General features: G+C 37.5%; 1 protein-coding gene across 10 annotated transcripts in view; it reads right to left on the bottom strand.

The window, feature by feature from the left end:
- Positions 1-27767, bottom strand: part of NRG3 (neuregulin 3) — a 1109100-nt gene that overhangs the window by 221915 nt on the left and 859418 nt on the right. For all 10 annotated transcript variants that reach the window (XM_046026201.1, XM_046026203.1, XM_046026202.1 and 7 more), the window contains exon 3: positions 27275-27348. In XM_046026201.1, the coding sequence (XP_045882157.1) occupies positions 27275-27348 (74 nt within the window). The remainder of the gene's footprint in view (positions 1-27274; positions 27349-27767) is intronic.

Below are 27767 nucleotides of genomic sequence, written 5' to 3'. Positions count from 1 at the left end.
ATTCATTCTTTCCACTTGAGGCAGTTATCTGTGTTTACCACATTTCAGTTGGGTGTGGTTTTCATGTGATCAGTGCAGTCAATTAATAATGGGCAAGAATTGGTATCACAAAAAAACAAGCTTATTAGTGTTTAAATGTCATCACTGACAAGGGACAGGTTGGCAATAACTCATTATGAGAACCACATGCATTTCAGGGAATTTATATACTCACTTTTAAATTGAAGATTGGTGCTTCTGTAATTGGCAAGATTGCATAAAAAATGTTTTGGAATTTCTAGAACACACTACGGTTTATTCGAATTGTATGTACTTCTAGTGCTTATTTATTAACAGTTCTTGAAATAAGTCTTGAATTTGCTATAATCTGTAACACTAAATTAGAAGCTTATTTTTTTTAAAGATTTTATTTATTTATTTGACAGAGAGAGATCACAAGTAGGCAGAGAGGCAGACAGAGAGAGAGGGGGAAGCAGGCGCCCTGGTGAGCAGAGAACCCGATGCAGGGCTCGATCCCAGGACCCTGAGATCATGACTTGAGCCGAAGGCAGAGGTTTAACCCACTGAGCCACCCAGGTGCCCCTAAATTAGAAGCTTATTAAGAACTTATATAATGTGTACAAAATTAAGATTCATACATAGTAGGAGCATTTTGAAAATAAGCTTTTTGAAATTAAAATATCTTCCTACAACTTTGGCATGTCACTTATTCTTAACAAATTGCATGGAAATTTTTCTAATAATTATGTGTTACTATGTATTTTATATGAAAAATGTCTATTTTTTCTTTAGTAAATTAGAACTATGATCATTTTAAAAGGTATAAAATTTGTAAGACGGTATAAAAGGTATAAAATCTAAGCCTGGGTGGCTCAGTCAGTTAAGTGTCCAACTCTTTTTTTTTTAAGATTTTATTCATTTGGGGCGCCTGGGTGTCTCAGTGGGTTAAAGCCTCTGCCCTCGGCTCAGGTCATGATCTCAGGGTCCTGGGATCAAGCCCCGTATTGGGCTCTCTGCTCAGCGGGGAGCCTGCTTCCCCCTCTCTCTCTGCCTGCCTCTCTGCCTACTTGTGATCTTTCTCTGTCAAATAAATAAATAAATAAAAATATTTTATTCATGTATTCATCAGAGAGAGAGAGCATAAGCAAGAGGAACGCCAGGCAGGAGAAGCAGGCTGAGCAAGGAGCCCAATGCAGAACTCAATTCCAGGCCTCTAGAACCATGACCTGAGCCAAGGGGAGATGGTTAACTGACTGAGCCACCCAGGCATCCCAGGTGTCCAGCTCTTGGTTTCAGCTCAGATCATGATCTCATGGTCTGTGAAATCAAACCCTGCTTTGGGTTCTGCACTCACTGGGGAGTCTACTTGAGATTCTCTTCCTCTGCTCCTTCCCCACTCTCTCTCTCTCTCTCTCAAATAAATAAATCCTTTTTAAAAAAACCTGCAAGACAGAAGAAACTTAGCTACTTAAGAAAACTTAGAGAAAAAATGAACAAAATGAAATAGAGAATTTTCAAGATATCATCTAGAAAAAAGTAACACCCTGCAAAACTAATTAGTTGATAAAATCACTTGTGACTACAGTTAAGCTTTGATAAACACAGGAAATAGTATTACAACTAAACATACTGAGGACAAGAATAGAATCACCGTATATGAGTTACACTATTTTATTAACTATTATTTAACTATTATTAGAAATGCAAACATACATATATATGCGTATATATATGTATGTATACATATATGTACATATATAGAGAGAGAGAAAGAGAGAGAGAGGAGACTGGTTTCTGCATGGCTGCATCATTATTCAGAAGTGAGATTGAGTTCAGCGTTAAATTTACTGCTCTCACTGTCAAACTACATATCAGATTTCTGTTCAACTTACAAAATAAATAGAGTTTACATCCTATGTCCTATGCTTCAAAATAAAGAAAATGACATGAAATCATTATTTAAAAAGTAAGTACTGGTAAAACTTTCAAAAATTTTTATTACACATTTAAAGAATTTAATTTCATGACTCCTACTTTATTTCTTTTTTCCATTCAGGATGAGGATTTGAAAATTTTTATTAATACTTACGCATTTTTGTGTTTTTTAATTTATTTTTTTACATTAGAAGTACTTAGGGGGCGTCTGGGTGGCTCAGTGGGTTAAGCCTCTGCCTTCGGCTCAGGTCATGATCCCGGGTCTTGGGATTGAGCCCCGCATGGAGCTCTCTGCTCAGCAGGGAGCCTGCTTACCCCTTCCCCTGCCTGTCTCTCTACCTACTTGTGATCTCTCTCTCCGTGTCAAATAAATAAATTAAAATCTTAAAAAAAAAAGAAGTACTTAGAAGCATTCATTTATATTTTCTTCATCGTTTTCTAGATCATTGTTTCATTCCATTATTGGAATTCTCATAGAACCAAACATTTATTATTTATTCTATGTATCACATCAGTTTAACTTTTCAAGTTTATTGACTTTTTAACTTTCTTTTTAAATTTTTTTGTGGTTTCTCATAATTTTTTTAAGAAATAGTATTTCTTTGTTAGATTTCTAGCTGAGGACTTTTTCAACAGTTTCTAAATGATGACTATCAATTGCTATTTTTTTCTAATTGACCAATATCTGTTGCTTTGATTTTCAGTTTGATCTCAGGGTGACTTAGAAGAAGTCCTCCTAGTTCTTGGTATATATATTTTTCCTGATAGACTGTTATATAACATTCTATTTGGGAACAGAATATTTTTATTTCATTTACAATATGCACTAGTTTACACTTATAATATATATTTGTTATATCATTGCCATGTAAAAATTGCCATTAAAAATAGAAAATTGTGTATTTTAAATTTCCTGTGGAAAGGTTCTTAAAATTACATGTTATAATCATTTATATTTGTATATAGATAAGCTTTCATCTTTTGTCTTTAGTTCTCTTTAGTTTTAATAGTTACCTTCTATATTTTCTTTAATTTTCTACAGTGGAAAATAGCCTCTGCAATTTAGAATAATATAATTTTACTTCATCCTTTGCAATCCCTTTCTCTTTTTTCTTTTCCTGTAGTTGGGTTTGCTAAAAGCTCCAATATTAAGTTGGATGATAGAGATGATAGTGGTGTTTTACCTTTTCCTTTATTTATTTATTTATTTTTTAAAAGATTGTTTATTTATTTATTTATTTGACAGACAGAGATCACAAGTAGGCAGAGAGGCAGGCAGAGAGAGAGAGGGGGAAGCAGGCTCCCTGCTGAGCAGAGGGCCCGATGTGGGGCTCGATCCCAGGACCCTGAGATCATGACCTGAGCCGAAGGCAGAGGCTTAACCCACTAAGACACCCAGGCGCCCCAAACTTTTCCTTTATTTAAATGATTATGTTTCACTACGAATTATCATGAGTGATTTTTTTTGTTTCTTTGTAATTTGATTTTTCTATACTAATCTTTTCTTTAAAGATTTTATTATTATTATTATTTTTTTTTTTTTTTTGACAGAGAGAGAGAGATAAAGACAGCACAAGCAGGGGGAGCAGCAGAAGGAGAGGGAGAACCAATGGGAGCCACACAAGACATGGGGCTTGATCCTTTCCCCTTAAGCCGAAGGTAGATGCTTAATCAACTAAGCCACCCAGGTGCCCCCATTTTTGTTTTTTTTTTTCTTTTTTAATGTGAATTCCTCCCTATATTTTTCTCTTTATAAGTTGCAACCTCTTTTTTTCAAATTCTCACACACTGTTCCTCACCTTATCTCTTTGTGCTTCATTCTGAGTTGAATTTTACATCTGCTAACACCATCTCATGGACAATTTTCTTATATGTTTTTTCGAATTTTTCTTGTAATTTTTCCTGTGAAATCAATAGCATCATGAGTTTTAGGGACCAGATGTGCCCTTGATTGAGAGCATCTCTTGTGGGAAAGTTTCCATTTTGTTCTCCTGCACCCAAGGTTCTGGGATCTACTCCATTAGCCCAGGCCAAAGTTTCCTATACTACATGGTAAGAGTAAATTCAAACTCCAAACCACAGCCAACATCTCATGTTTTACATTATTTTTTTCTGCAAAGACCCACAGAGTTCACCTTAATTGCATCCTACAACTGAAAGCATTGGATAGTTTTTTCTAGTCTTTATTTCACACTGTAGACATTACTTCTAGACTCCTAGTTTTAGCTGTAATGTTCATTTCTAGCTGCTCATTCAACCACAGGACCCTTCGAATTTTCTCTTCATGTGTTTTACATTTACTGTTTCTTTCTTTCCTTCTTTCCTCCCTTCCTTCCGTCTTTCCTTCCTCCCTTTGTTTCCTCCATCCCCTCTCCCTCCTTCCTTTTTTTGCCTTCAAGAACAGATGTGTATTGTTATTACATTTATAGACTTATGATATTATATGACAACGATTTCCATCTTTGAGTCACACGGATGTATTGAGAGGATTTTTGTCAATTGGAGTTGGTACTCATTGATTAGGAATTTCCTTTATTCGAAGGACTTATGTGCCTATGTGTGTTACTCTAATTTCACTGGAACAGAGACCTTCTCACCAGGCTGGCTGGACATACCATCATTGGTATGGTTTCCCCTTTTTAGTGCATGCCACTTGTGCCAAGAAAAAACAAAAAGCAGCATGAGAAGGAACTCCTTGATGTGAGTATTCTTGTACTGAATGGCGTTTAAAAAGGTTTGGGCAAAATACATAACTCTTCTGTCCTCAGGACATACTCCTTGTTTTCATTCATTGCTACTGTTGGGCAAATACATGAATGTGGCTTGACTGGGGTTTCCCTTACCACCAAACAGGACTTCTTCTTCTTCTTCTTTTTTTTTCCCTACATTCACTGAATTAAATGGGTCAGCTCTTTACCAAAACCAACCTTTCCCACCTAGCATTTCTTTCTGTAAAAAGGGCATGTGAAAGACAACTTTTCACAGGTCTCCCATGCTGAGGTAGAAGTGCTTCTATTGCTTTGTTTTCCACTGCAATATGAATTTGGGAGGCAATAAATGAATAGCTACAAATCACTGACCTGAATCTTCATCAGTGAGAAGGTGAAGGAGACCAATCAGGAATCATTAGATTCCCTCCTGTGGAAACACTGAAATCTTGATTTTTTTTTTTTTTTTTTTTTTTTTTTGGGTCTAGAGTTCTAATGAGGTCAGAGAGGGAAAGATAAGTCTTATCATACTTTGCAGTGGGTTATCATACATTAATTCATAGTTTTTACATATGGTCTTATTCAAAGGGAGAATTTGTATTCACTGAAATATTTCTCTTACCTGCTTTTTTTCTCTCTAGAAGTCTTCTAATACTTCATGACTTCTAAAAACACTCCCCTGTATTCTGATCGGGTCATTTATAATTTGGAAAATTGTTTGACTTTGCATTTAATTCTTCAAATTCTCTCAAAAACTTGCTTTCAGACTAGACGTTCTGCAGATTTGCTCATCTGAAGGTGTCATCCAAGGGTATGCCCAACTCTGAGCATTACAGACACTTGAAAAAACACAGATTCGAGAAGTTTACTGGAGCATTAAGGTCAATCTCGAGTGAGACAATAAAAGTAGAATCAGGCTTGTAACCTTCAGCAATCTCCCTTCCACCTCAACTGTTGTAAATCAAAACTGCTTCATTTCGATGTGGGTATGACAAACTACTTGAGGTGAAATAATTTCAATTCACCTGGGACATTTTGTCCAAGTTGGCTTCACTGATATTATTAACATAGAGAAAGGCTGAGACAAATTATTTGGGAAAGATTTACAGCTCTAGAAATGAAGACACTGAAGAGTATCAGTTAAGCCACCGCACCCCAAATAAAATCACATTAAAATTCAAAATCAGTAAGAACTACATTTAATTAAAATCAGTTTGTTAAGAAATAAAACATATGTATCCCATTCGTTTGACAACAATTATTCCTGTATTCAATAAATATTTACTGAGCCTTCTTTCCCTCTCTTCCTCAATTATTCAAATGAATTAAGATCTTTCCTGTACAAGGACCTCCCCAAAAAATGATCTCTTTCAGCAGCCCCCTTCCCAGCCCCCTGCATCTGGCTAATGGATGCAGTACTCATCTTTTAATTGCCTGATCAAGCTTTGCCTCTTTGTCAAACCCAAAACATCCTTGCACATATTCTCTGTATTCTTTTATTCTTTCTCATTACTATTGATAATGTGTTCGTGCTTTTATCAAAAAGCAAAAGGACAACCTCCCACTTCTGCACCAAATTCCATCCCACTCACCTAAGGAACTTCACTTATGCATTCTCTCCCTCTGTATCATCCATATATCATCTATCTATCTAACTATCTATCTATCTATCTATCTATATAAAATTTCTTCAGTTCACTTCCTCCTTGAACTACCACCTTATTTCTTGGTCTTATTCAGAGCCAAATGCCTTCTAATACATTTCTATAATGACTACTTTCCACCTCCTTACCTCATATTTCTCTCAACTGATTTCACTGGCCTTCCATTCCCCATGAATCCTGGGACACTGCCCCCGCCAAGATCACAAGCACCCTCCATGTTACCAAATCTAATTTGTATGTCTCTTTCCATACATTACTTTATCCCTCAATATTATCTAAGACTGTTCATCATTTTCTCTTTTGGGGGCTCTGTAAGCCCTAATTGTCTTGTATTTCCTCATACCTCACTTGTTCACTTCACTCTACACCTCTGGCTTTCCTACTTTATTCTATTTCAAAAATAGACATCCTGGGACCTCCATTTATTTATTTTTTTTATTTTAATTCTTTTACCTTTAGACTTTTCCTAGGAGATCACATCTTTCCCATAACTTTAACCACTATTTATATGCTGATGATTCATAAATCTATAAGCCCAGCCTTGACTTCTCTTCAGAACTCTACCTTCGAGATACATAGACACTTCAGACCTACCTTGCTGGAGCAGCAAGCTTGATTCCCCTCGCCCTCTGGCTAAAATTTCTCATGTTGTTAGAAATTCAGCAATATGAACAATATCTATCCAGTTGCCCAAGCTCAACTGGAAGTTTTTTTTCCATTTTTTTTCCCCTGTTGTTTCCACATCCTTTCCACTGTCTAGTCCTGCTGACTTTATTTCTAAAAACACACACTTCCCTGTCGATTTGTTAATAACACCCTAGTTCAAGGCACCAAAATTCCTTCTAACAGATCTCTATAATTCTGTCATTGCCCCTCCCTCCTACGTTTATCACACAGAAGTCAAAGAGAATTTTTCATAACTATAAATGTGATACATCACTCTTTGACTTAAACATCTCTAATGGCTTTACATCACTATCAGAATAAAGTATAAATAACTCACCCTGGCTGACAAATCCCCACAAGGTCTGGTCTCTGTCTACTTAACATTGGTTTCCTTCTCAGTCTAAAGTGGGCATTCCCAACCTCAGCACTACTGACAGTTTGGGTCAGATAATTATCTTGTGGTGGGGTGCTGTCCTGGGCATGATAGGCTGCCTCTAAGCACTAGATGCCAAGAGCCACTTCCTACCAAGTAGTGACAACCAAAACTATCTCCAGACATTGCCAAACATCGCCCAGAGGGCAGAACTCCTCCTGATTGAGAAGCACTAGTCTAAAATGATCATAAGTCCAATTGCCCAGAAGTCCTGCATGGATGCTGCCCAGTTATCATTACTTATACCATCCACTTTCACTCCGAAAGATGACTTGAGTAGAATGAGAATTACATGGCCATCTTAGTCTTCCTCTAATATGTTTCATTATTTGTCCTGGCCTTTTGTGGATATATGTGTGTTTTGTTTTGTTTTGAATATATCAGGTTTATCCCAGGCTGAGGGTCTTTGCTTGAATGTTATCTCTCCAGGGAAAGCCCTTTGCCTAAAGGCTTTTTTTCTTGTTATTCAGATCTTAGTTTAAATGATATTTCTTCTCTGGTCAAATTCAAAAATAAAAGACAAATTGAATCATTCTCTATTCATTTACCACATCACTAAGTTTATTTATTTATTTCTCTATTTACTTTTTTAATCTATGTGCCTTCCACCCAACACTGGACAAAACCAGATACTCTGTATGTCTGCTTAGAACAGTGCATGGTCCATAGCAGGTGGTGAATGAATGAATGGATGAATGAATGAAATTATTCCTGACAACTCTCTCCTTAAAAAGGTTCAGCTTGCATGCTATGTATCATTACTGCACTCTGGATGTTTACCTTCTGGCACTTTTCACAAATATTAATTAGTAAGTCATAAGCATAATTATGTATTCTTATAGGTGTCATGAGGACAGGATCTATATCTTTCTTTCCAGCTCTGAAAGGGAGAATTTGTATTCCCTTAGAAAATGTACTACATTTCAGTCTACGGCCATACCACCCTGAACGCGCCTGATCTCGTTTGATCTCGGAAGCTAAGCAGGGTCGGGCCTGGTTAGTACTTGGATGGGAGAAAATGTACTACATTTCACTTGGACAATCAAACAAATCAGTTAATCACAGTTAGTGAATATATACATAGTGCATAGGTAGAAATACTTGGAAAACATATAATCTGATTGAAAATATCGATTTTCCAAGACAAATACATATTTATCCTTGAGAAGAATTTTACACTATTTTACAAAATTCCAGTCATGTATGTGGTTTCTTTCCTTTCATTTCTTCAATGGTTTCATAAACATTCTAGGTCTTGGCTTCATCAGTAATGATTAAGGATGGGAAAATAAAGTGTGCTTATTTAATTTCTTAAATTGAATTCCCTTTCCAAATATAATGTAACATTTTTTCCATTCTATGATATTACATGAGAAGGGTAGAAGGAACTCAGCATTGAATTTGTCCGGAAATCACTAACACAGTAGCATGTGTCATAAAAAGTCATGCCTTCCTCAATGGCTTCTACTGAATGGCAAGAGGGTCTCAGAGTCAGAGTGATACAATCAGTATCAGTATCAGTATCAGAGTGATACAATCAGTTCTTAGTGAGCTACTTTCTCTTCACAGTTGGTTATTTTTCTATCAGATTTACTAAAACTGTACTACAATAGTAATAAAAGCCATTGGCAGATACCTGTAACTATAGGTTCAGAAACATGAAAAATTATAACATATAAAAGGGAAAAGATGCAAAGGACAAAAGAAGGATTGAATCAGAGAATTGGAGGAAGAATTTGGTGTTCTAGGACAGTAAGAAAAGTAGGACAGGATTCACCTGCCATTTGAAGAAGCTGATATATAGTTATTCATGATTAGGACAAAACAATTAATCAGTATGCTTAGTATAGCCACATTTTCTGTCAGAAATAACTTTTGTAGAAAAGGTGCAGCTGTTGAGGTGCAGAATGATGGATAAGAGAGCATATAAGTACAAATGAGTTTTAGGGTCCCAGGCTGACTGGAGTATATCCCAGATCCTGAGAGAACTTTGTCCTCAAATGTAATTCACCATCTGCTTCCTTACAGGATTCAGCAGAAGACTGAAAGCAAGCAATACATTTTTACTTTTAGAGAAGATAAGTCTGTAGAGTGAGTTCTTAGACCATAAATGAGAGTGCATACAAGATACAACAACAAAGGGCAAAAACACATGTATGAAATATTGGTCAATATTAACAAATGGAAGATGACATCCCTGAGGGGCAACCAGGGTATACGAAAAATAAGTGAAGTCAAGTTCACCTTATTTCCTTCTTTGACTGCAATGCTAAATTGGAAGATTAGAAAAACGTGAAATAGATGGAACACCTTAGACCCATCTTCAGATCCTTAAGGACAAGAAGAAAATAAATTATGTATCAGATTTTGTTCTGTGGAATAAAACCTGTGGTCGGTTTTGTGTGGAGTAATTAAGGGTGGAATGGTTTTCTCCATCTTAAATATTCCTCTTTCCAAATCTTTCCCAAATTTCCTTTGAAGGAATTCTCTCTCTGTAAAGCCAAGGATGTCAGATTCTGTCTCTCCCTTTTCCTCAGACAGCCAGGAGTGAAGTTTATTGCCTAAACCTCACCTAAAGCAAGGGCTCAACATCTCACCTGCAAAATGGCAGCAATGATATCAGTCTTGGGAGGCTCTGGAGGCAGAGAGACTGGGATGAAATCAAATTAAGTGTGAAAAATAACAGACATTACGTGTCCAGCCCTTTTTATAGGCTGACCGTTTGAGAAGAATACACAAACTACTATGGGATTATGGAAGGGAACGGGTAACTCCTTCGGGGGCTGATGTAATGACTACAAAAGCAGTATAATAACATTCTCAAGATTAGATCAAGGTAGGATGAATATATCTGGCTATGGGTCTGCTGCTGCTGGACACCATGAAACTGGGTCACATGAAAAAGAGAGTGGCATCCATATCTTCTCTTGGCTGAAAAGGCCTCTCCGACTGTCTTGAATCATGCTTGTTGGAAGTGCAATAGGAAAAATCAAGTTACCTGAGATATTTGTGAGCTATATCTTTCTACCCCTGATTACTGTGCTAGGTAAAGTTCTTTTTCAAGCAACACAGAGTTTCTACTTGGAATATCTTTTGGTTCTTCTTTATCAGCACAAAGAAGATGTCAGTTTCAACATTCTTTGTCTTGCTGAACCAACTTGGATATTGAACAGTTCACTTCCAAGATTATTAATAGCACAGTAGCCTGCAGTTATAAAACCATCATTGTATTTCTGCTCATGCTCACTGTATAGTACGTTATAAGTATCACTAATTTCTGGTACTATAATATAGACCAATAATGAATCATCCACAATAAGTTTTTATGTTAAAGTAATATACACTTGCTCCAGAAAATAAAAACCCTAAGAAGTGAAAAAATGAGGAGATGTTATAAAGCAAATAACGCTACATAGGACCATGGGATTGATCTTTGGATCACAAGGGAGTAGCCAGTTGATGGGGGCCAAGGTTTATCTTTTGGTAATATTGGCAAAATTTCCTCCCTGGCTATGAGAAAAGAAAAAAAAAAAAAGAGGTGTTTGGGATGCCACTTCCAAAGACTGTCTCCTCTCTTTTCTCTTTCTCCTTCCCTCCTTTATTTTTAATTTTTAACTTTACAGCCTGGCTTCTTCTGCTTCATTAACTTACAGCCCACCATGGCTGCCTTTCAGTATAACAATTAGCCTCTAAATTGGTGGTAGGGGGTTGAATGAGGACTTGCCCTCCTTCTATGAATTTTAACACATGTAATACAACCTCAGTAATTAAGAGTATTACACTGATCAACAGATCACACAGATAATATTGCAGATAAATAGATCAATAGAAGAGAATAGGAAGATCAGAAATAGAACAAATAAATGTTTGATATACTGTTATTTTATATTTTATTAATTTATAGGTATATGATAACATAAATACCATTACAATTATTGATAGATGTGTTATTAATAATTGATATTATTAATGACATCATTTGGGAATCTCTGAAATCACTTAGGAAAAAAGAGACCTGAACATTTTTGAAGACTGAAGCATAAAATAATGAAACTATCAAATTTAAATGGGATAATTATAGAATGAACTTGGAGTGAGGAAGAACTTTTAAAAGTATTACACAAAACACGGGACGCCTGGGTGGCTCAGTTGGTTAAGTGGCTGCCTTTGGCTCAGGTCATGATCCTAGCATCCTGGGATCGAGTCTCACATCAGGCTCCTTGCTCGGCAGGGAGCCTGCTTCGCCCTCTGCCTCTGCCTGCCACTCTGTCTGCCTGTGCTCTCTCTCTCTCTCTGACTAATAAATAAATAAAATCTTTAAAAAAAAAAGTATTACACAAAACACAATAGCCACAAAAGAGAAAATAATTGATTCATTCTAATATAAGAAGGGAGGATGAACAGAGGAAGAAAGGAAGGCAGGAAAGAAGGAAGAAATGGAGGGAGGGAGGGAGACGGGAAAGTTTCCCGCTTGGCATGAATTTTGATGATCAAAGACAAGATGCAAACGTCAAAAGAGAATAAGTATTTGAACCTTTTTTCACTATCAAAGGCCTAAATTCCTTTATATATATTAACAGTTCCTATAAATCATTAAAAAAATGACCAATAACTGAATACAAAATTGAGCAAGGTATATATATTAGGAGAGTTCACAGGAAAGGAAATACAATAGCTCCTAAACATAAGAAAAGATGCTCTATGACACTCATCATATAAGAAATTCAATTAAAAAATATACAAAAAATTCAATTAAAAGCTACCCTTCCAAGACTGAACAAAGATGAAATAGTTTGAGAATACAATGTAGTATGTAAAAGAGACTCTGGAGAAATAGAAGGTTTGGAGGTCTGAGAGTTTAAATTGGTGCCACTATAGGGATGACAATAAAAAAAAACCCAAAAATCTACGAAGGTGCCCATATTTGGCTCAGATATCCCACTTCTAGAAATGTATCCTACATACTGCTTAAAATAGCAATATTGTAAACAGCAAATAACCTAAATGCAAGACCACAGATGAGTTGTTAATTTTGTACTATATAAAATCACTGTAAAAAAAAGTATGCTATGCAATTGTAAAAAGAATGAGAATGTTCTCTATATATTAAAATAAAATAACCTTGAACATCTATTTCTATTTGGAAAAGCAAGATGGAACAGCACGTTATGAACTGTTATTTACATAAAAAGGAAAAGGGACTTTTTTGGGTTCATTTTGCTTTTATAAATATATTATTTATTATGTATTAATATATAATAAACACATTACTGACTGTCATTTATAATACATGATAAAATAACTTTATAAGGATTTATAAGCTAGCGGCAGTGACTGCTTCTGAGAGAGCTTGTGAGAGAAACTGGATGAGTGGGGGATAGGGGTAGAGGCTTTAACTGTAAATGCTTTTCTATTATTTACTATTGAACCATGTGAATGTATCACATCCTAAAATTAAATTAAACTTAAAAACTATTATAAAATAAAATGTTGTGACTATAGTAATTACCCATAACACTTAGCAAATTCATAGGCATTTGATACTAAGTGAATTTTGAAGTGGATAGACTAAAAACACATTTAAGAATAAGAATTAGTGGGGCGCCTGGGTGGCTCAGCGGGTTAAGCCTCTGCCTTCGGCTCAGGTCATGATCTCAAGGTTCTGGGATCGAGCCCCGCATTGGGCTCTCTGCTCAGCGGGGAGCCTGCTTTCTCCTCTCTCTCTGCCTGCCTCTCTGCCTACTTGTGATCTCTGTCTATCAAATAAATAAAATCTTAAAAAAAAAAAAAGAATAAGAATTAGTAAAACATGTTACCTTTGACAAGTCTTTATTTCACTCATTTAATCAAAATATACCTAAATGTCTAATGTAATGGAAGCATGGTAGCACTTGGCATATAGGGGTAACCCAAACCAATACAACCCATGTTCTCCCTATAGAATCTACATTTTATACCTCAATAATCTGTTGATTAAGTTCCATAATGAAACACAAAAGCACACATACACACAAAAACTGGCAAAAGTGTAAGCAATAGTCTGATGATTTTATTTGGACCTATAGTAAAGTATATTCAAGGAGCAATGCCATTTTATAAAATATGTTTGATGATAGAGCATGCTAGATCTCTCTCAATTTACTCTTTTATTATGTTATGTTAGTCACCATACAGTACATCATTAGTTTTGGATGTAGTGTTCCATGAGTCATTGTTTGCATATAATGCTTCCAGCAAGAGGTGCCCTCCTTAATCCCCACCACCGGGATCTCTCTAAATTTATATCTTCTTATATCCTACAGTAAATCTCCATAGTTTTCTTCATCTAGGTCTTACCTTCTTAGTCTTATCTGTATTGTTCAAAACTATATGGGAATAGTAGTAACGGCTATTTCTTCTTTTACTTGTCAGAGTTAAATGATAGAACATATAGAACACATGTCAATATACCTGGCAAAGTTTCTTGCATGAATTAGAACAGGTCCCAATAAATGTTAGTTCTATCTGAATCATCTTATTCTATAGAAATGTTTGTTTGAGGTTTAAATTCCACCTTATTCATTCTTAGTTGAGGGGGAGCATTCACAGATAATCCACAAAAAACTCCTATCGGGTCTGAAATGTGTTCCTGGGCCACTGATGTGTGTTGCTCAATATTTGGACATTTCCTTCAGGTATAATCATAGAGCATTTATATGAAGACAAGAAATTATGAAAAACCAGAAATCTGATAATCTTCTCATGATTTGAAAAGTGGTGAGAATCAACTGTTTATCTGCCAGATCAATTCCACATTAATTATCCAATAGAACTTCCCTGGAGGGTATTTAGTGTTCAGGATTCCAAAGAAAATGGAGACAATGGAGATAGGAACAAATATAACTGAACAGTTAGAACCCCATTCATAGGGAAAGACTGAAAAGTGAAGGGAGCCAGAAATTGAGAAGATCGAATATTTATTCTCAAAAATCTATTCTCAAATAAAGTGAACCATAAAAAACTCAATTTAACTGCTCACAATTTTATCAAGTGTGTTGTGAACTGGATTAGGTACCTTCCACTGTACTGCTTAATGCAACCATTGTATCCCAAGCTGTCATAATTATGTACCCATCTCTTCAGCTATTTTAAGTTAAATTTTTTTTTTAAGATTTTATTTATTTATTTGACAGACAGAGATCACAGTAGGCAGAGAGGCAGACAGAGAGAGAGGAGGAAGCAGGCTCCCCGCAGAGCAGAGAACCGGATGCGGGGCTCGATCCCAGGACCCTGGGCTCATGACCTGAGCCGAAGGCAGAGGCTTCAACCCACTGAGCCACCCAGGCGCCCCTTAAGTTAAATTTTTAATCATACTGCTAGCCATAATACTTAATCGAAATACTCATTTCAAGAAATGATGGAGAATGCCTTGCTCTTAGACCCTTATGAAAGATCAATCAATCAATGAATAGATTAGATAAATAAAGACTCTTCTTGCAAATACTGTTCCAAAACAACATTGTTACTTTGCCCTTCGATTGTCAGCTCCTTGGCTTAAAAATAAAAGCAACATGGGGGGGTAGGGGGATAGGAGAAGAGTAAATGAAACAAGATGGGATTGGGAGGGAGACAAACCATAAATGACTCTTAATCTCACAAAACAAACTGGGGGTTGCTGGGGGGAGGTGGGATTGGGAGAGGGGGAGCGGGCTATGGACATTGGGGAGGGGAGGCGAACCATAAGAGACTATGGACTCTGAAAAACAACCTGAGGGTTTTGAAGGGTCAGGGGTGGGAGGTTGGGGCAACCTGAGGGTTTTGAAGGGTCAGGGGTGGGAGGTTGGGGGAACAGGTGGTGGGTAATGGGGAGGGCACGTTTTGCATGGAGCACTGGGTGTTGTGCAAAAAGAATGAATACTGTTACACTGAAAAATAAATAAAATGAAAAAAAATAAATAAATAAAAGCACGAACATTTTATTAGCCCCTATCAGAAAGCATCTGGAAGCTAAAGTGTAGAATTAGTAGATTTGAATGTAAATTCTTAGAAATTGAGTTATGTGGGTGGATTAATTAAATTCTCTGAATCAGTTTCTCTAACTATAGAATGACAATTTAGGGTGATTAATAAATGAGAAAGTGTAGATGGAGACTATCACAAATATTCTGCTCATAGGAAGTCCTCATTCCACAGAACTTCTCTGTTGGTATTTGAAATAATGGCCCTCCTATTAAAAGAAAACCCATAACCCTCTGTCTCTGATTTCTGCCAACAATGCGGTCAATTTTTATATTTCTCTGAACTCACTTTTGTAGCCCACATTATGAAAGGCTATTTACAATCTGTGTGTCCAATTTTTAAAAACTACATAAACACTGCAAGAATGATGGTACTACCAAGTTTGAAATAAAGATGGTAATAGCTCAACTCATTCCATTTCATGTTAGTCACAAGAGTGAAATTGTCCCATCATCCTCTCTTAAAAAGCTCTCTCAAGGATAGGAGGATGGTGGGTGTGTGTTTGGAACTGCACTACTTTGGCTGTTTCCCACTATCAGCATCATATAGAATACCAGAAAAAAGAAAATTTGCTACTTATTCCCAAAACCTAGTAGTTCTTGGGCACAGAATATAAATAAATTGATGCATTTAGAGAAGTCTATTAACATAGGTGAAAGGCATTACAGTTTTCCCTGTGTTTTGTAGAAAGTAGTAATAGCTATTTAGGGATACATGTAATGTTAATAAATGTGATTGAAATTTATCCAAAATGGAGTACAAGGAGAAAGCACAAAATGACATGAGCAAGGTAATCCCCGATGATCCATACACCCTTGGGTGAGGACCAATTTAGTTTTGTGGTTATTGTTTCTTTGCTGTTACTTTTCAGGCATTCTCCGCCAAAGCTTCATCATTTTTCTTTCAATTCTTCCTTATACTCACTCAAAAGCATATCATTTGAAACTTTCAGATAAAAAGCCCATTGGAATACTCACAAAAGATTGTCACCTCATAGATTTTCAGTGAAAATGACAAACATATTATGGTTACCGGGAGAAAGCTACATTAATGTCTAAATGTGTGTGAGGGGGGGAGTCATTCTCATGCATAAATAATAAGTCAACTATGACAAATATAGAAATAAACTGAAAAATATTGTGTATATAAAATCAAATTGTATTGAAAATTGCATGAATTATGGGTTTCTGATAGCATATCTGAGTAATAAGAACCCTATCAAGATCTCTCAAATCAGAGAGAGTGGGGGAAGGGCAATGGGGGATGGGGCAGGAGCTGAGCACTTATCCTGAGCTGGAGGTTTCCCTGAGCCAGGTAATCCATGGGCAGCTCAACTCCTGGTTTATATCAACTGCAGGTGCTAAGTGTCTGTTAGGTAGACACCAAAAATCCTTTTAAGTTTTTCTCTTTGGGGAGTCATGGTGTGGGCAGAATACACGCCTTGCAGTAGCAAACTCCTAATAACCAAAATGAACACAGAGAACCATCACAGGACTTGCTGGGGTTGCCTCAAGCTCCGAGCTTGGAGCCTGCCCTACTCTGCTAGGGACCAAAGGGGCAGTTGGCAAGATAAAACTAGATAAAACTGGACTGTGTTCTTCTTCCTTCATCTTGGCCCACAGGATTGTGTGGAGCCCCAGACACAATCTGTCAGAGGACACCTCAAATTCCAAAAAAGCGTATGTGGAATGTCACATAGAAAAATAGTGATGCTCAGATGAATGGGGAGTGATGTGAGGATTCATAATATTTATAATATTTATAACTATGAGAAAGAATTGTTATCAACTTTTTTTGCTGTCAACTTTAATCTGATTCTTCATTTTTCTTGTTTAGACCACACAACCTATGAGGTTCAAATTCTAGGCCTACCACTTACTAAATGTGTATCTTTGGGCAAATAATTTTATTTGTCTTTGCTTCATTTTTTTCATCATTAAAATGGGGGCTTCTTTGGTATCTACTTCACAGGGCTATATGAGGATTATTTGTAAAGTGCTTAGAAGAGTGCCTGACACACAGAGAGCATTAAAGAAAGTCTGTTGTTATTTTCATTCTTTTAATAATTACTAAGTTAAAATATATATTATAGAAAATTGGGAGAATACAAAAAAAAATACTGGCAAGAAAAATTATGCATAATCCCACCACATTTTGCAGTGGGTTGCCTTCCAGTTATTGTTTTAAAAGCTCATATATTAAGTGTAAACATATATTTTACAAATTTGGGTGACCATACAGTACTGCTTCACGTATTTTTGGTCACTGTAATTAGTTATGCCTCTGTTCTTCATTCTCTAAGTATCTTAGGTTAGATGATAAATTGTATGGTCACCTCTTCACACCATATACTCTGAATTCTACATTTTATTTAATTTCAAACAATAGCTGTTTTTCAAAACATTAGATGTTGTTCTAAAATATCGTGTGAAACAAGTTCGATATGGTATATGACTGAACAGCATTTAATCACTCAAACCATTATCTTTTTTTAAAAGACAAGAAAAAGTATGGGCATAACATTACTAAATGCAAAATACATTATAAATTGCTTAAAATTAGGGGCATCTGCCTCTGGCTCAGGTCATGACCCTAGGGTCTTGAGATGGACCCAAGACCCAATGTGGGGCTCCTTGCTCAGCAGTGAGCCTGCTTTTCCTCTGCCCCTCCCCATGCTCTCTCTCTCTTTCTTTCTCTCAAATAAATAAATAAAATCTTTTTAAAAAATTCTTAAAATTAAATAACCTTGTGGTGTTATTTCTACCTAGAGAATAGATAGAAACACAAACAGAACCAAATACATATAATTATGGAGTATATGATTAAGACCACTTTTTATATCAATCAGGAAACTTCAGATCATTCAGTAAATTTGTTAGGAGAATTCCTTAGCTCTCTTTTTAAAATAGCGTTTTTAATCTCTAAGTAAGCACAAATAAATTTCAGATAGATTATGACCATATGTAACCATATGTACAAACAGTAAATAGTAAATTATAGAGACAGTAGAATTGTAAGAGCTAAATTAGCAAAATATTTCATTTCATAGTGAAGGAAGTCTAAGTATTAAACATATGAACTACATTTTAAAGTAACTGATTTGATTCCATAAAAGGCAAAATTTCTATATGTGTCAAAAAATAAAGTAATAAATCAAAGAGCAATCTAGAAAAATTATAAAGCATATGATAGTACATGATTTATTATCCTCAAAATAACAAACTTCTTTGAAGAAGAAAATATACAAATGAATTTCAATATACAAATGAAAAAGTATTCAATTTTTCTGATAATCAAAGAAATTCTGTTTAAAACATCGGTGAGATATAATTTTCCTGATAAAATTATCAATTAAAAATACTATTCAGTTCTGGTAAAGAAAAAAAGTAAAATCAACTTTCTCCTAATGTGTCCATGGAAATAGAAATAAATATTACTTTTCAGGAGGAAAATTTATCAAAGTGTATTAGAAGTCCAGAAATGCATTCTTAATAATCTGTACCACAAGATATGCATAATGCTTATAAATCACTGTAATCATGAAAAATTGGAAATTCACTAAATGATCCAGCATAAAAGACTGGTAAATAATTTATATGAAATGCTTATAATATTATACTCTTTAAAGCAATAGTTTAGAAAAATATAAGATTATATTATGCTGTGGGGAAAAGGTTGTAATATACTAAGTGACAAAAAAAGCAGATTACAATATATATATAGAAATGATCCCAACTTTGTAAGAAAAATTAGTATATAATGTAACATGATTTAGACTTTAACTCTCCCTACCTCAGATTTGATTAGAGTGTCAATATAATGGATAATAGATAATGAAGTATGAGATTAATCACTCAGTGTAGAATTTATAAAGGAAATAATAAAATAATCTAGAGCCGTTCCAGAACACTTGATCTCTCTTGCTGACTCTGAAAATATAAAAGGGGTGGGAGAAAGAGGGGTAAGAAAGCCATCTTGGTCCTGAGAGTCTGATCACAGGGACATGTGAATGGCTTGCTTGCTAGTGCATGTTTGGATGACAGATGTGCTGGTCCTGTAGACTAGCTGTGGACCACACACAAGAAAAATAGGATACTGGCTGTCTGAAGACCAGCTTGAGAAGCTCCTTAGCAGGCCTAAGGCCAGTCTACCATTGTCCCAGGTACAGCAGACCTTCTGCAAGCCAGGGCTAAGTTAGGGAAAGCAGCAGTTAGCAAGCTGGGAAGAGCAGAGCAGAGAAGCTAAGGGAGGAAAGGACAACTATGCTTCCCTCTGGCTCCAGATACCCTGCCTTCTATGCATTGGTTGATTATGCAGTATTTCCACAGGGAAATTATAAAATAGTTGGGACTCCTATAAAGGGAAATTATAAAATAGTTGGGACTGTTATGCACTAAAATGATTATTAGTGGTTATCTCTGAATGATGTGAATTTGGGAATTTTTTTCTTTTTTATAAGTTTATTCATCTTCCTAGTCTTCTAGAAACAGTTGCATTTGCATGGTTAATTGGTAAACATTAGTTATTTTGTACAGATTTAAAGGGTAGGTTTGAAGACGATTGAATTGAATGAAAAAGCCATAGATCTGACAGAACAGACAGACTTCATGAAATTCACACAGGCATGGTCAAAATCTGACAATTCTGTTACTTCTTCTCTTTCAAGGCCAGAAGATGGTAATAAGAGTTACAAATTTTATTTTTTTAATTTTTTTTTTTTTTTAGATTTTACTTATTTATTTGACAGACAGAGATCACAAGTAGGCAGAGAGGCAGGCAGAGAGAGCAGGCTCCCTGCTAAGCAGAGAGCTGGATGCGGGGCTCGATCCCAGGACACTGGGACCATGACCTGAACTGAAGGCAAAGGCTTTAACCCACTGAGTCACCCAGGTGCCCTTCCCATCCATTTTTATGATATTTCTTTAACTGTATTGCTTGTGTGTGTGTGTGTGTGTGTGTGTGCGCGCATGTATGTGTTATACTTGTTTATATATTTTTCTTGGCTCTATGCAGTTGGGAATATTTGAGGTCAGGTAATACGCCTCAAGCTTTTTAATCCCTGGCAGTAGCTGTCTCAGTGCCTTTATACACTGTGTAGTTATAAAGGCAAAAATAATTGTTAAAATACAACCATTATGATAATAATAGATAACATTTATTGAGCCCTCTCTATGTGCCATGCACAAATTTCCCTGAATTATTTTATTTAATCCCAATAATAACTGTATGTGTTAGAGACTATTAATATCTTATTTTATAAAGAAGAAAACCAGAACCCATCAACGTTAGGCAACTTATCCCATCTCAAGCTATCGGTAAGATTTTGAATTAATAAAAAATCGTTTCTCTCTTATGGACATGACATCCTTTGGAGCCTACAATTCAATTTCAATAAATGCATTTTACTGGACTGTGGCTTACTGATAGTAGGATCCTTAATTATTATTGTTTGAATCTATAGCATGGTGTACTTTATATGTGCCTAATTTGGGGGGAATAAATAAGTGAATGAACAAAAATATATATTATTTCAGCCATGCACCTGACTTCTGAATGACTTGCAGGGACAGCCTGCTCTGTACTGGGGTCATTTTCTTCTTTTAACCAGGATCCTTCTATAGGTAAAGAAACTGAGGCTCAGTTACACTGTGATTTTCCCAAGACCATACTGCTAAGAGCAAGTGGCCATGGGATTAGAACCAAGACCCTTTAATTCCTAATCTAGAGCACCTTTTGTTATACTCCACCATCTAATTGCCGATACCTAGGAAGATTTTCTATATACTACATGAAATCAAGAAAGGCAAGAATGCAGAGCGTGAGTCTCTTTGGGCGAGTCCCAACTGATACTCTTTAAGGAAACCTCTTGCGGCTGCTTTGCCAACACCTGCCTGGGTTCCTGGGCCCCACATTGGTTCTTTGAGGAGGCTCTCAAGTTTCCTTCTTCCTCACTGCGCCCTGCACAGCAAAGGAGTAACACTCTGCCCTGAGCTGAATGGTTTGAGCATTGGGTGAGTGAAGACCCAATAGGCTTCCTAGTACATAGGGAAGGAGACCTACTGTGATCCGACCTGAAGAATTCGCTGTCCCCGCAAACCATTACAAATTGGGCTGTGTGGACTGGCTCACTGCCAGCACTCCCTCTAGGAACCACCTGCTAGAACCACATGCTCTTGCAGTTTAATTTTAGGTTCCCATAGTGATTATTCCTGGGAAGTTGGGGTCACATAAACCCTATTTGGAGTGATGGGAAGTCTAAACCCACACCATTTTTGCTGCTAGCCTTCCTCTGAACTATGTATGGCCAGACAAGGCTCCTGGCATCTCAGAGGGCATTCTAAGAGCAGAGCCTGGTTTCTAAGATCAGAAGAAACAAAAATGTGAATGTAAATCACTACTGTAATAACCAGATTAGGCTTAAAATGGAATTGCTTATGCTAAGCCCCACATCAGCCAGCCAAAACTTAGCTAAGCTTCCATGCTGTGCTGTCCCAGAAAGGAAGGCCAAGGTCAAGCAACCCATGCTTACTTGCTCAGCACAAGTTACCTGGTCTGGCCCTAAGATTTCTCTTTGTTTGTATAAGGTAAGTGACCCTGCTTTAACCCATCAGCAAACACCCAGTATAACTTCCTTATTCCTCCTCACTTTGGTCTATAAAAACCACTCACTTTCTACTGCTCTTTAGAGATCTTTTTTATCTGCTAGATTGGATGCTGCCCATTCAATATCTGCTGAATTTTTATTAGATCTGTAAATCATGGAAATTTTTTCTTGAACAGTTCATATGGACTAGATCCAGAAGTTCTCTTCTATCCTCCCTTGGTGGAGACTAGATGACTTTGCAGACTTGTCACCTGCAGCCAGGCATGGGGACCCTGGGTGTTAGACACTGATGAAGAGAGGAAGTCACAGCTATGTTTGGGAATGGCTAACTTCAGCCACAGGAGGACCCTCGCCATGGATGGGCATCTTCTCCACCCGCATCATTCTTTGATTCCATTCTGAATCCATTCTCTGGAGCTACTCTCAGGCTTCCCCTGGCCAGTGAGGACATGAATGTTTTGATAATAACTCAGGTTGGCTTGTGCTCCTAAGAGAGGAGACCCAGGAAAAAGTCTGCCTAAATCCTTGACCAGCTTATGATTCTTCAGTACCATCTGGTTCTGCTTCAAGGCTGAAGATGGTACCTGATCTGGCTAGGTGCAGGTGGTGAGGAAGAGAAAACCAGGCAGGATTCTATAGGTTGACCCTGTGTTACAGGAAAGGGGACTGGCTCTGAAGAAATTAAATTAGAATTTGTCTAGAAGACTGTGGGGCTTCCTGGAAGTTGCTTGCTGCTATCCATGGGCAGTGCTGGCTGGCAGCAGGGAGAGGCAGGGTACAAATACATGCTAGTATGGTATGCTACATAGGCTGGTGCTGGCTGCTCCACAGACAGTCATGTCCTCTGGATCCTGACCTAAGTCTGTTCCTCTTACCACCCTCCTTCTGAACCCATGCTTACCATTCATCTTTGTGATTAGACTGTGGCTTCTGTGCACTGACCCCATGTGAAGGTTCGATTCACCTGACAGTTATGTGCAAAAGATATTTTTTCAAAACCTGACATCAAGGCACTTTATAAGTTTAATTCATGTGTATATACAGTTATTCCAGAGTGGGGTTAACCACAGGTTCTTTGGGGGTAAAAAATGAGTTTTTGGAATAGTAGGTCTGAGGATCCACACTGGGACCATGGTATAGACACTGGTCATAGCAATCATTGAGCCTTCTCATGGTGACATCCTGGCATTATCTCCCCAAATGCATGTAATCGGAGGCTTATTTATTTTTAAAATTCATCGGAGAGATGCACATTACCGATCAACTCTGCCTTGCCTGAGGGAGAATAGAACAGCAGAGGCTTCTAACCCACTGTTAATTGCGATTTCGCTAAATAGCGCAGGCATTCGGCAAATGGGGAGAAAGGAGAAGGAAGAAGGAAGAGAAGAAAGGGGAGAGAGGAGGAAAAAGAGGGAGGGTGTTGGAAGGAAGCTTATTTCCTGAGCACAGAGTCATTCGAGGATATCATGTGCAGCAAATTAAACGATCCTTCAGCAAGAATTTTGACAAGAAAATTTCATTAGGGATTTAAATCTCTATGGAAGCTCAAGTTGCTGCATTAAGATATGAAAATTGTGCAAATATTGTTCCTTAGAATAATGTTTGCTGCAGGTCATTGAGTTTTAGTCAATGAAATTGAGAGTGATAAATGTCATAGCAGAAATAAGGGGAGGAAGGAGGGGTTGAGGGGAAAAGGGAAGAGCCCAGCCATCCAAGGCTCAGATCCTGGAGTCATTTGGATCAGAAGTTAGACTTGGGCATTAACTAGCTGCGTGACCTTGAGCAAGTTTATCTAACATCTCTGAGGCCCAATTTCCTCATCTATAAAATGTGAGCCGTTGCCAGTCATTCTGCTAGAATGTGACTGTGAGGGTCTAATGAGATAATCCAAGTGAGGCCCCTTGGCACAGTGCCGGGCACACTCGGGCTCTAAACACATATTGGTGTGATTATACTGATGAGTCAAGGCAGTGGGCTAATGTTCATCCGTCACCGACTTCCCATCAGTCTGGGTGATAGGTGCCTATAGCAATTATTATTGCTATTCTCTGGGTGAAAAACCAGAGACTCAGGGGCCAAATGCATCTGCCAAGGTCAGTAAGGGCTTCCATCAGAATCATGCCCAAGCTTATGTGTCCATGTGTTTTTCTCCCTCCCTAGACGGTGGGGGCCTCAGAGCCTAAACTCTGTGGGTATCTTTGTATTAACAGGATCCGACCACTGAGATGGTCCTGGGTGGATGCTCAGAAAAATACCTATGCATAAATAAATGGAGGCATGCATGTATAAATGTTGCTATTATGCTTTCCTCATTTATTTTAATTTATTATTTTTAAAAGATATATTTATTTATTATTTGACAGAGCACAAGCAGGGGGGGCAGCAGAGGGAGAGGGAGAAGCAGGCTCCCCACTGAGCAGGGACTCGGGGCTCCATCTCAGAACCCCGGGATCATGACCTGAGCTGAAGGCAGATGCTCAACCAACTGAGCCACCCAGGCATCCCTGCTTTTCCCATTTGAACTCCATCTCCAGGACTCATCCATTCGATTTCTCAGTGCTTTATCTTTTAGTTTTTATTTCAAGGTTTTCTGGAGCTCTGACTCACATAATCTTACGCCATTTTATAGGAAACAGGAGAAAAAGGGGGGAAAATCCATATACTTCCACAATCCAAATACTGAAAGTTCCCTTTCAGCATTTCAGGATATGTTTTATTTTTTTTCTACCATTGGACCAAGGGATGTTCCTACTGCAATTTTATATGAAAATACCTTTCTATGTTGTTGTTTCACCAAATAGGAATATTTCTTACAGTATATTTTTTTAAGGTTTATTTGTTTATTTGACAGAGAGGAAGAGACAGCAAGAGAAGGAATGCAAGCAGGGAGAGAGAGAAGCAGGCTTCCTGCTAAGCAGGGAGCCCGATGCTGGGCTCAATTCCAGGACCCTGGGGTCATGACCTGAGCTGAAGGCAGAGGCTTAACAACTGAGCCACCCTGGCATACCTACCATTTTATTGACACCCCCTATCATTTTAATGGTGATTCAATAGAATAATCTATATGCCATATGATATTTTACTTAAACATAGTTTTGCTGTTCGTTTTCAGCATGTGTCCATTTTTTCACCATTAGTAATATTACTGCAATAAATATTTTTATGCATAGAAGATCTAGGTTTTGGGGCTAGTGACTGTGATTATGAGATCAGCTTTCTTTGAGGAGCACAGTCCTAATTAATGGTAGGCCTCATCTTCAATTTTGCAGAGATGGACTATGATATCTAAGTGGATGGCAAGGGTTTGATTAGATTGTCTGAAGAGAGATTATTTTACCTATTTGGTATCATATGCCAGCCCTGCCCCCATACCTTGTCTATCATTTTGATAGACATTCTATAGCTATAAATGACAAGGAAAGGGAAGGAAGAAGGAAGAAGTGAAGGAAGAAGGAGAGGAAGGAAAGAGGGGGCGAGAAGAGGAGGGAGGGAAGGGAAGGAAGTAGACGAAAGGGAAGAAATAATGAAAAAAATAGAAGGAAAGAGGAGAACAGAGGGAAGTAAAGAGAAAAGAAAGAAAGAAGAGGGGAAAATAGAGGGGGAACTAGGTACATCAGCCAAAATAAAAAAAGAAAAACAAGAGGAAAGAAATTAGCAAGCCCATTCTTCCATGGGATTTGTAATATTCCAAATCCATGTCTCAGCCACAAGCATACATTTGAGATATCTGCTTAGCAAGTGGCAAAGTCCTAAGATGAAACAAATTTAACACATTCTGGTAACTGTCTGCTACTAGGGTAATTCCTAGACACCAATACCTCACATTTCAGAGAAGGAGCTAATCCATGACTAGCTTGTTTGCTAAATTTTAGGAAACCTTCACTTTCCTCAAGGAGAGTTACATTTGGAAGGAAAGGAGTAGTTAAGATTGTATCATAGCTTGTCTTGCCAAGATAAAACACAATTAAATGAAATTAAACAAAACTTTTCCTTTAAAAAAAAAACAACTTTGTATTTCCTATGGCAATGTAGGTAGAAATTCAGCACCTGCGTTTGCGGGGTGGGGAAAGGAGAAAATATGCATTTTGAGAACATGTTGAAAGATGGTTGGACGTGTTCATTACACAGCAGTGTGCTCCCTCACAGCAGGACCATTTCTGTCTGTTGTCAATATACAATAATTTGTCGAAGTCTGTCTTATGCATGTTTGGTATTTAGAAAACCATAACATTGCCTTTGTGATTTGGAAATGCCCATCATGATCATCACTAAACTGCTGATTGGATAAAAATCTCCTTTCCACAGTGGTGATTCAATTGTAGTGGTCATTGAAAGAGCAGAAGATTATTTACAAATAAAGCAAAAAATTCACATTTGACTGGAAGTGGTCAGATTGGTACCAAAAGTTACTTTTACTTCATATAGAAACAAAAAACTAAGGACTAGCAATATTTCTTAGTGGCAAATTGTCTTCTTTCATGAATAATAATAATAATAAAAATTCCACCAGTCCAGGACCAGGGATATGCAAACAGTGTTGCTAAAAATGGGGTTTTTAGGGCGCCTGGGTGGCTCAGTGGGTTAAGCCTCTGCCTTCGGCTCAGGTCATGATCTCAGGGTCCTGGGATCGAGTCCCGCATAGGGCTCTCTGCTCAGCAGGGAGCCTGCTTCCCTCTCTCTCTCTGCCTGCCTCTCTGTCTACTTGTGATCTCTCTCTGTCAAATAAATAAATAAAATCTTTAAAAAAATAAAATAAAAAAATGGGGTTTTTACAGTTGGAAAACTTATGTAATTTCAGATTCCTATTTTCCTAATTTAGTAGGTACGGTAAAAGTTAACAGGTTTAACACTAACACAATGCCAAGCAAAGGGTAAGACCCAATATGAGACGGTAGTTTCTATAACATTCTGTTGGGTCAATAATGAGCTCTGTTTTCTTTCTGTTTCCCTACTTTCATAATGGGTGATGGCGGGAGTCTGTTTGAAAGCTAAGGAAGGAGGGTTGCTGGAGTTCTCATTGTAGATCAGCGACGGAGCTGAATCTGAACACCAGGTCCCAACTTGAGAGAAGACCAGGCCTAGATACAGACTGAATTAGCTCCAAGCGAGAGCTCTGAACGTTCACGCCTGTCACCAGCTTCCACCCTTGGCATCATTCAGAGACAAACGACCGAACTACAGCCTTCAGCTGAGCTAACAACCGTTGCCCAGAGTTAAGTGCTGCCTACATACTGCGTTAGAGAAAGAAGAAAAACGCTTGACCTACTTGGATCCGATAAGATGGAATCAGTTTTCGGCAGAAATTGATCACAACGGACTCCTTGGTAGCCTTCTTTGCACCTGAGAAAAGGGGATAAATGACAAACGTACGCATGTGGTCATGAAAGATTTCAACAAGCAAAAGAGCCATCAATTACACAAATGTGAGAACAGTACATTCATGCTTTTGTATTGTTTGATTCAGGCTTCTAACACTGACAGACGGATTTTAGTCTATTTATGTGCGGAAAACCCAGCATGGCTTTGCTTTTTTATAGTTTTAGATGGAATACCTAGCGAGCAAATTGAATAGCATTTTAAGATGGCCCTCAGAGCAACGTGAGTAATAGTCATCTTCAAATCATAATTCTGAATGCAGGTATAGGCAGGTCTTTTCTTTATGCAATGTGCTAGTCCCTAAAAGGCTGCAAATGCCCTTTTGGAAGCATATTTTAAGAGCCATATTGCTAATAAAAAAATCATTTTCTGATACAAGTGGT

This window comes from Meles meles, chromosome 13 (assembly GCF_922984935.1).
Source record: "Meles meles chromosome 13, mMelMel3.1 paternal haplotype, whole genome shotgun sequence".
NCBI classification, from domain to species: domain Eukaryota; kingdom Metazoa; phylum Chordata; class Mammalia; order Carnivora; family Mustelidae; genus Meles; species Meles meles.
The sequence above is the reverse complement of the archived record's forward strand: the minus strand, read 5'-3'. Positions and strand labels throughout refer to the sequence as shown.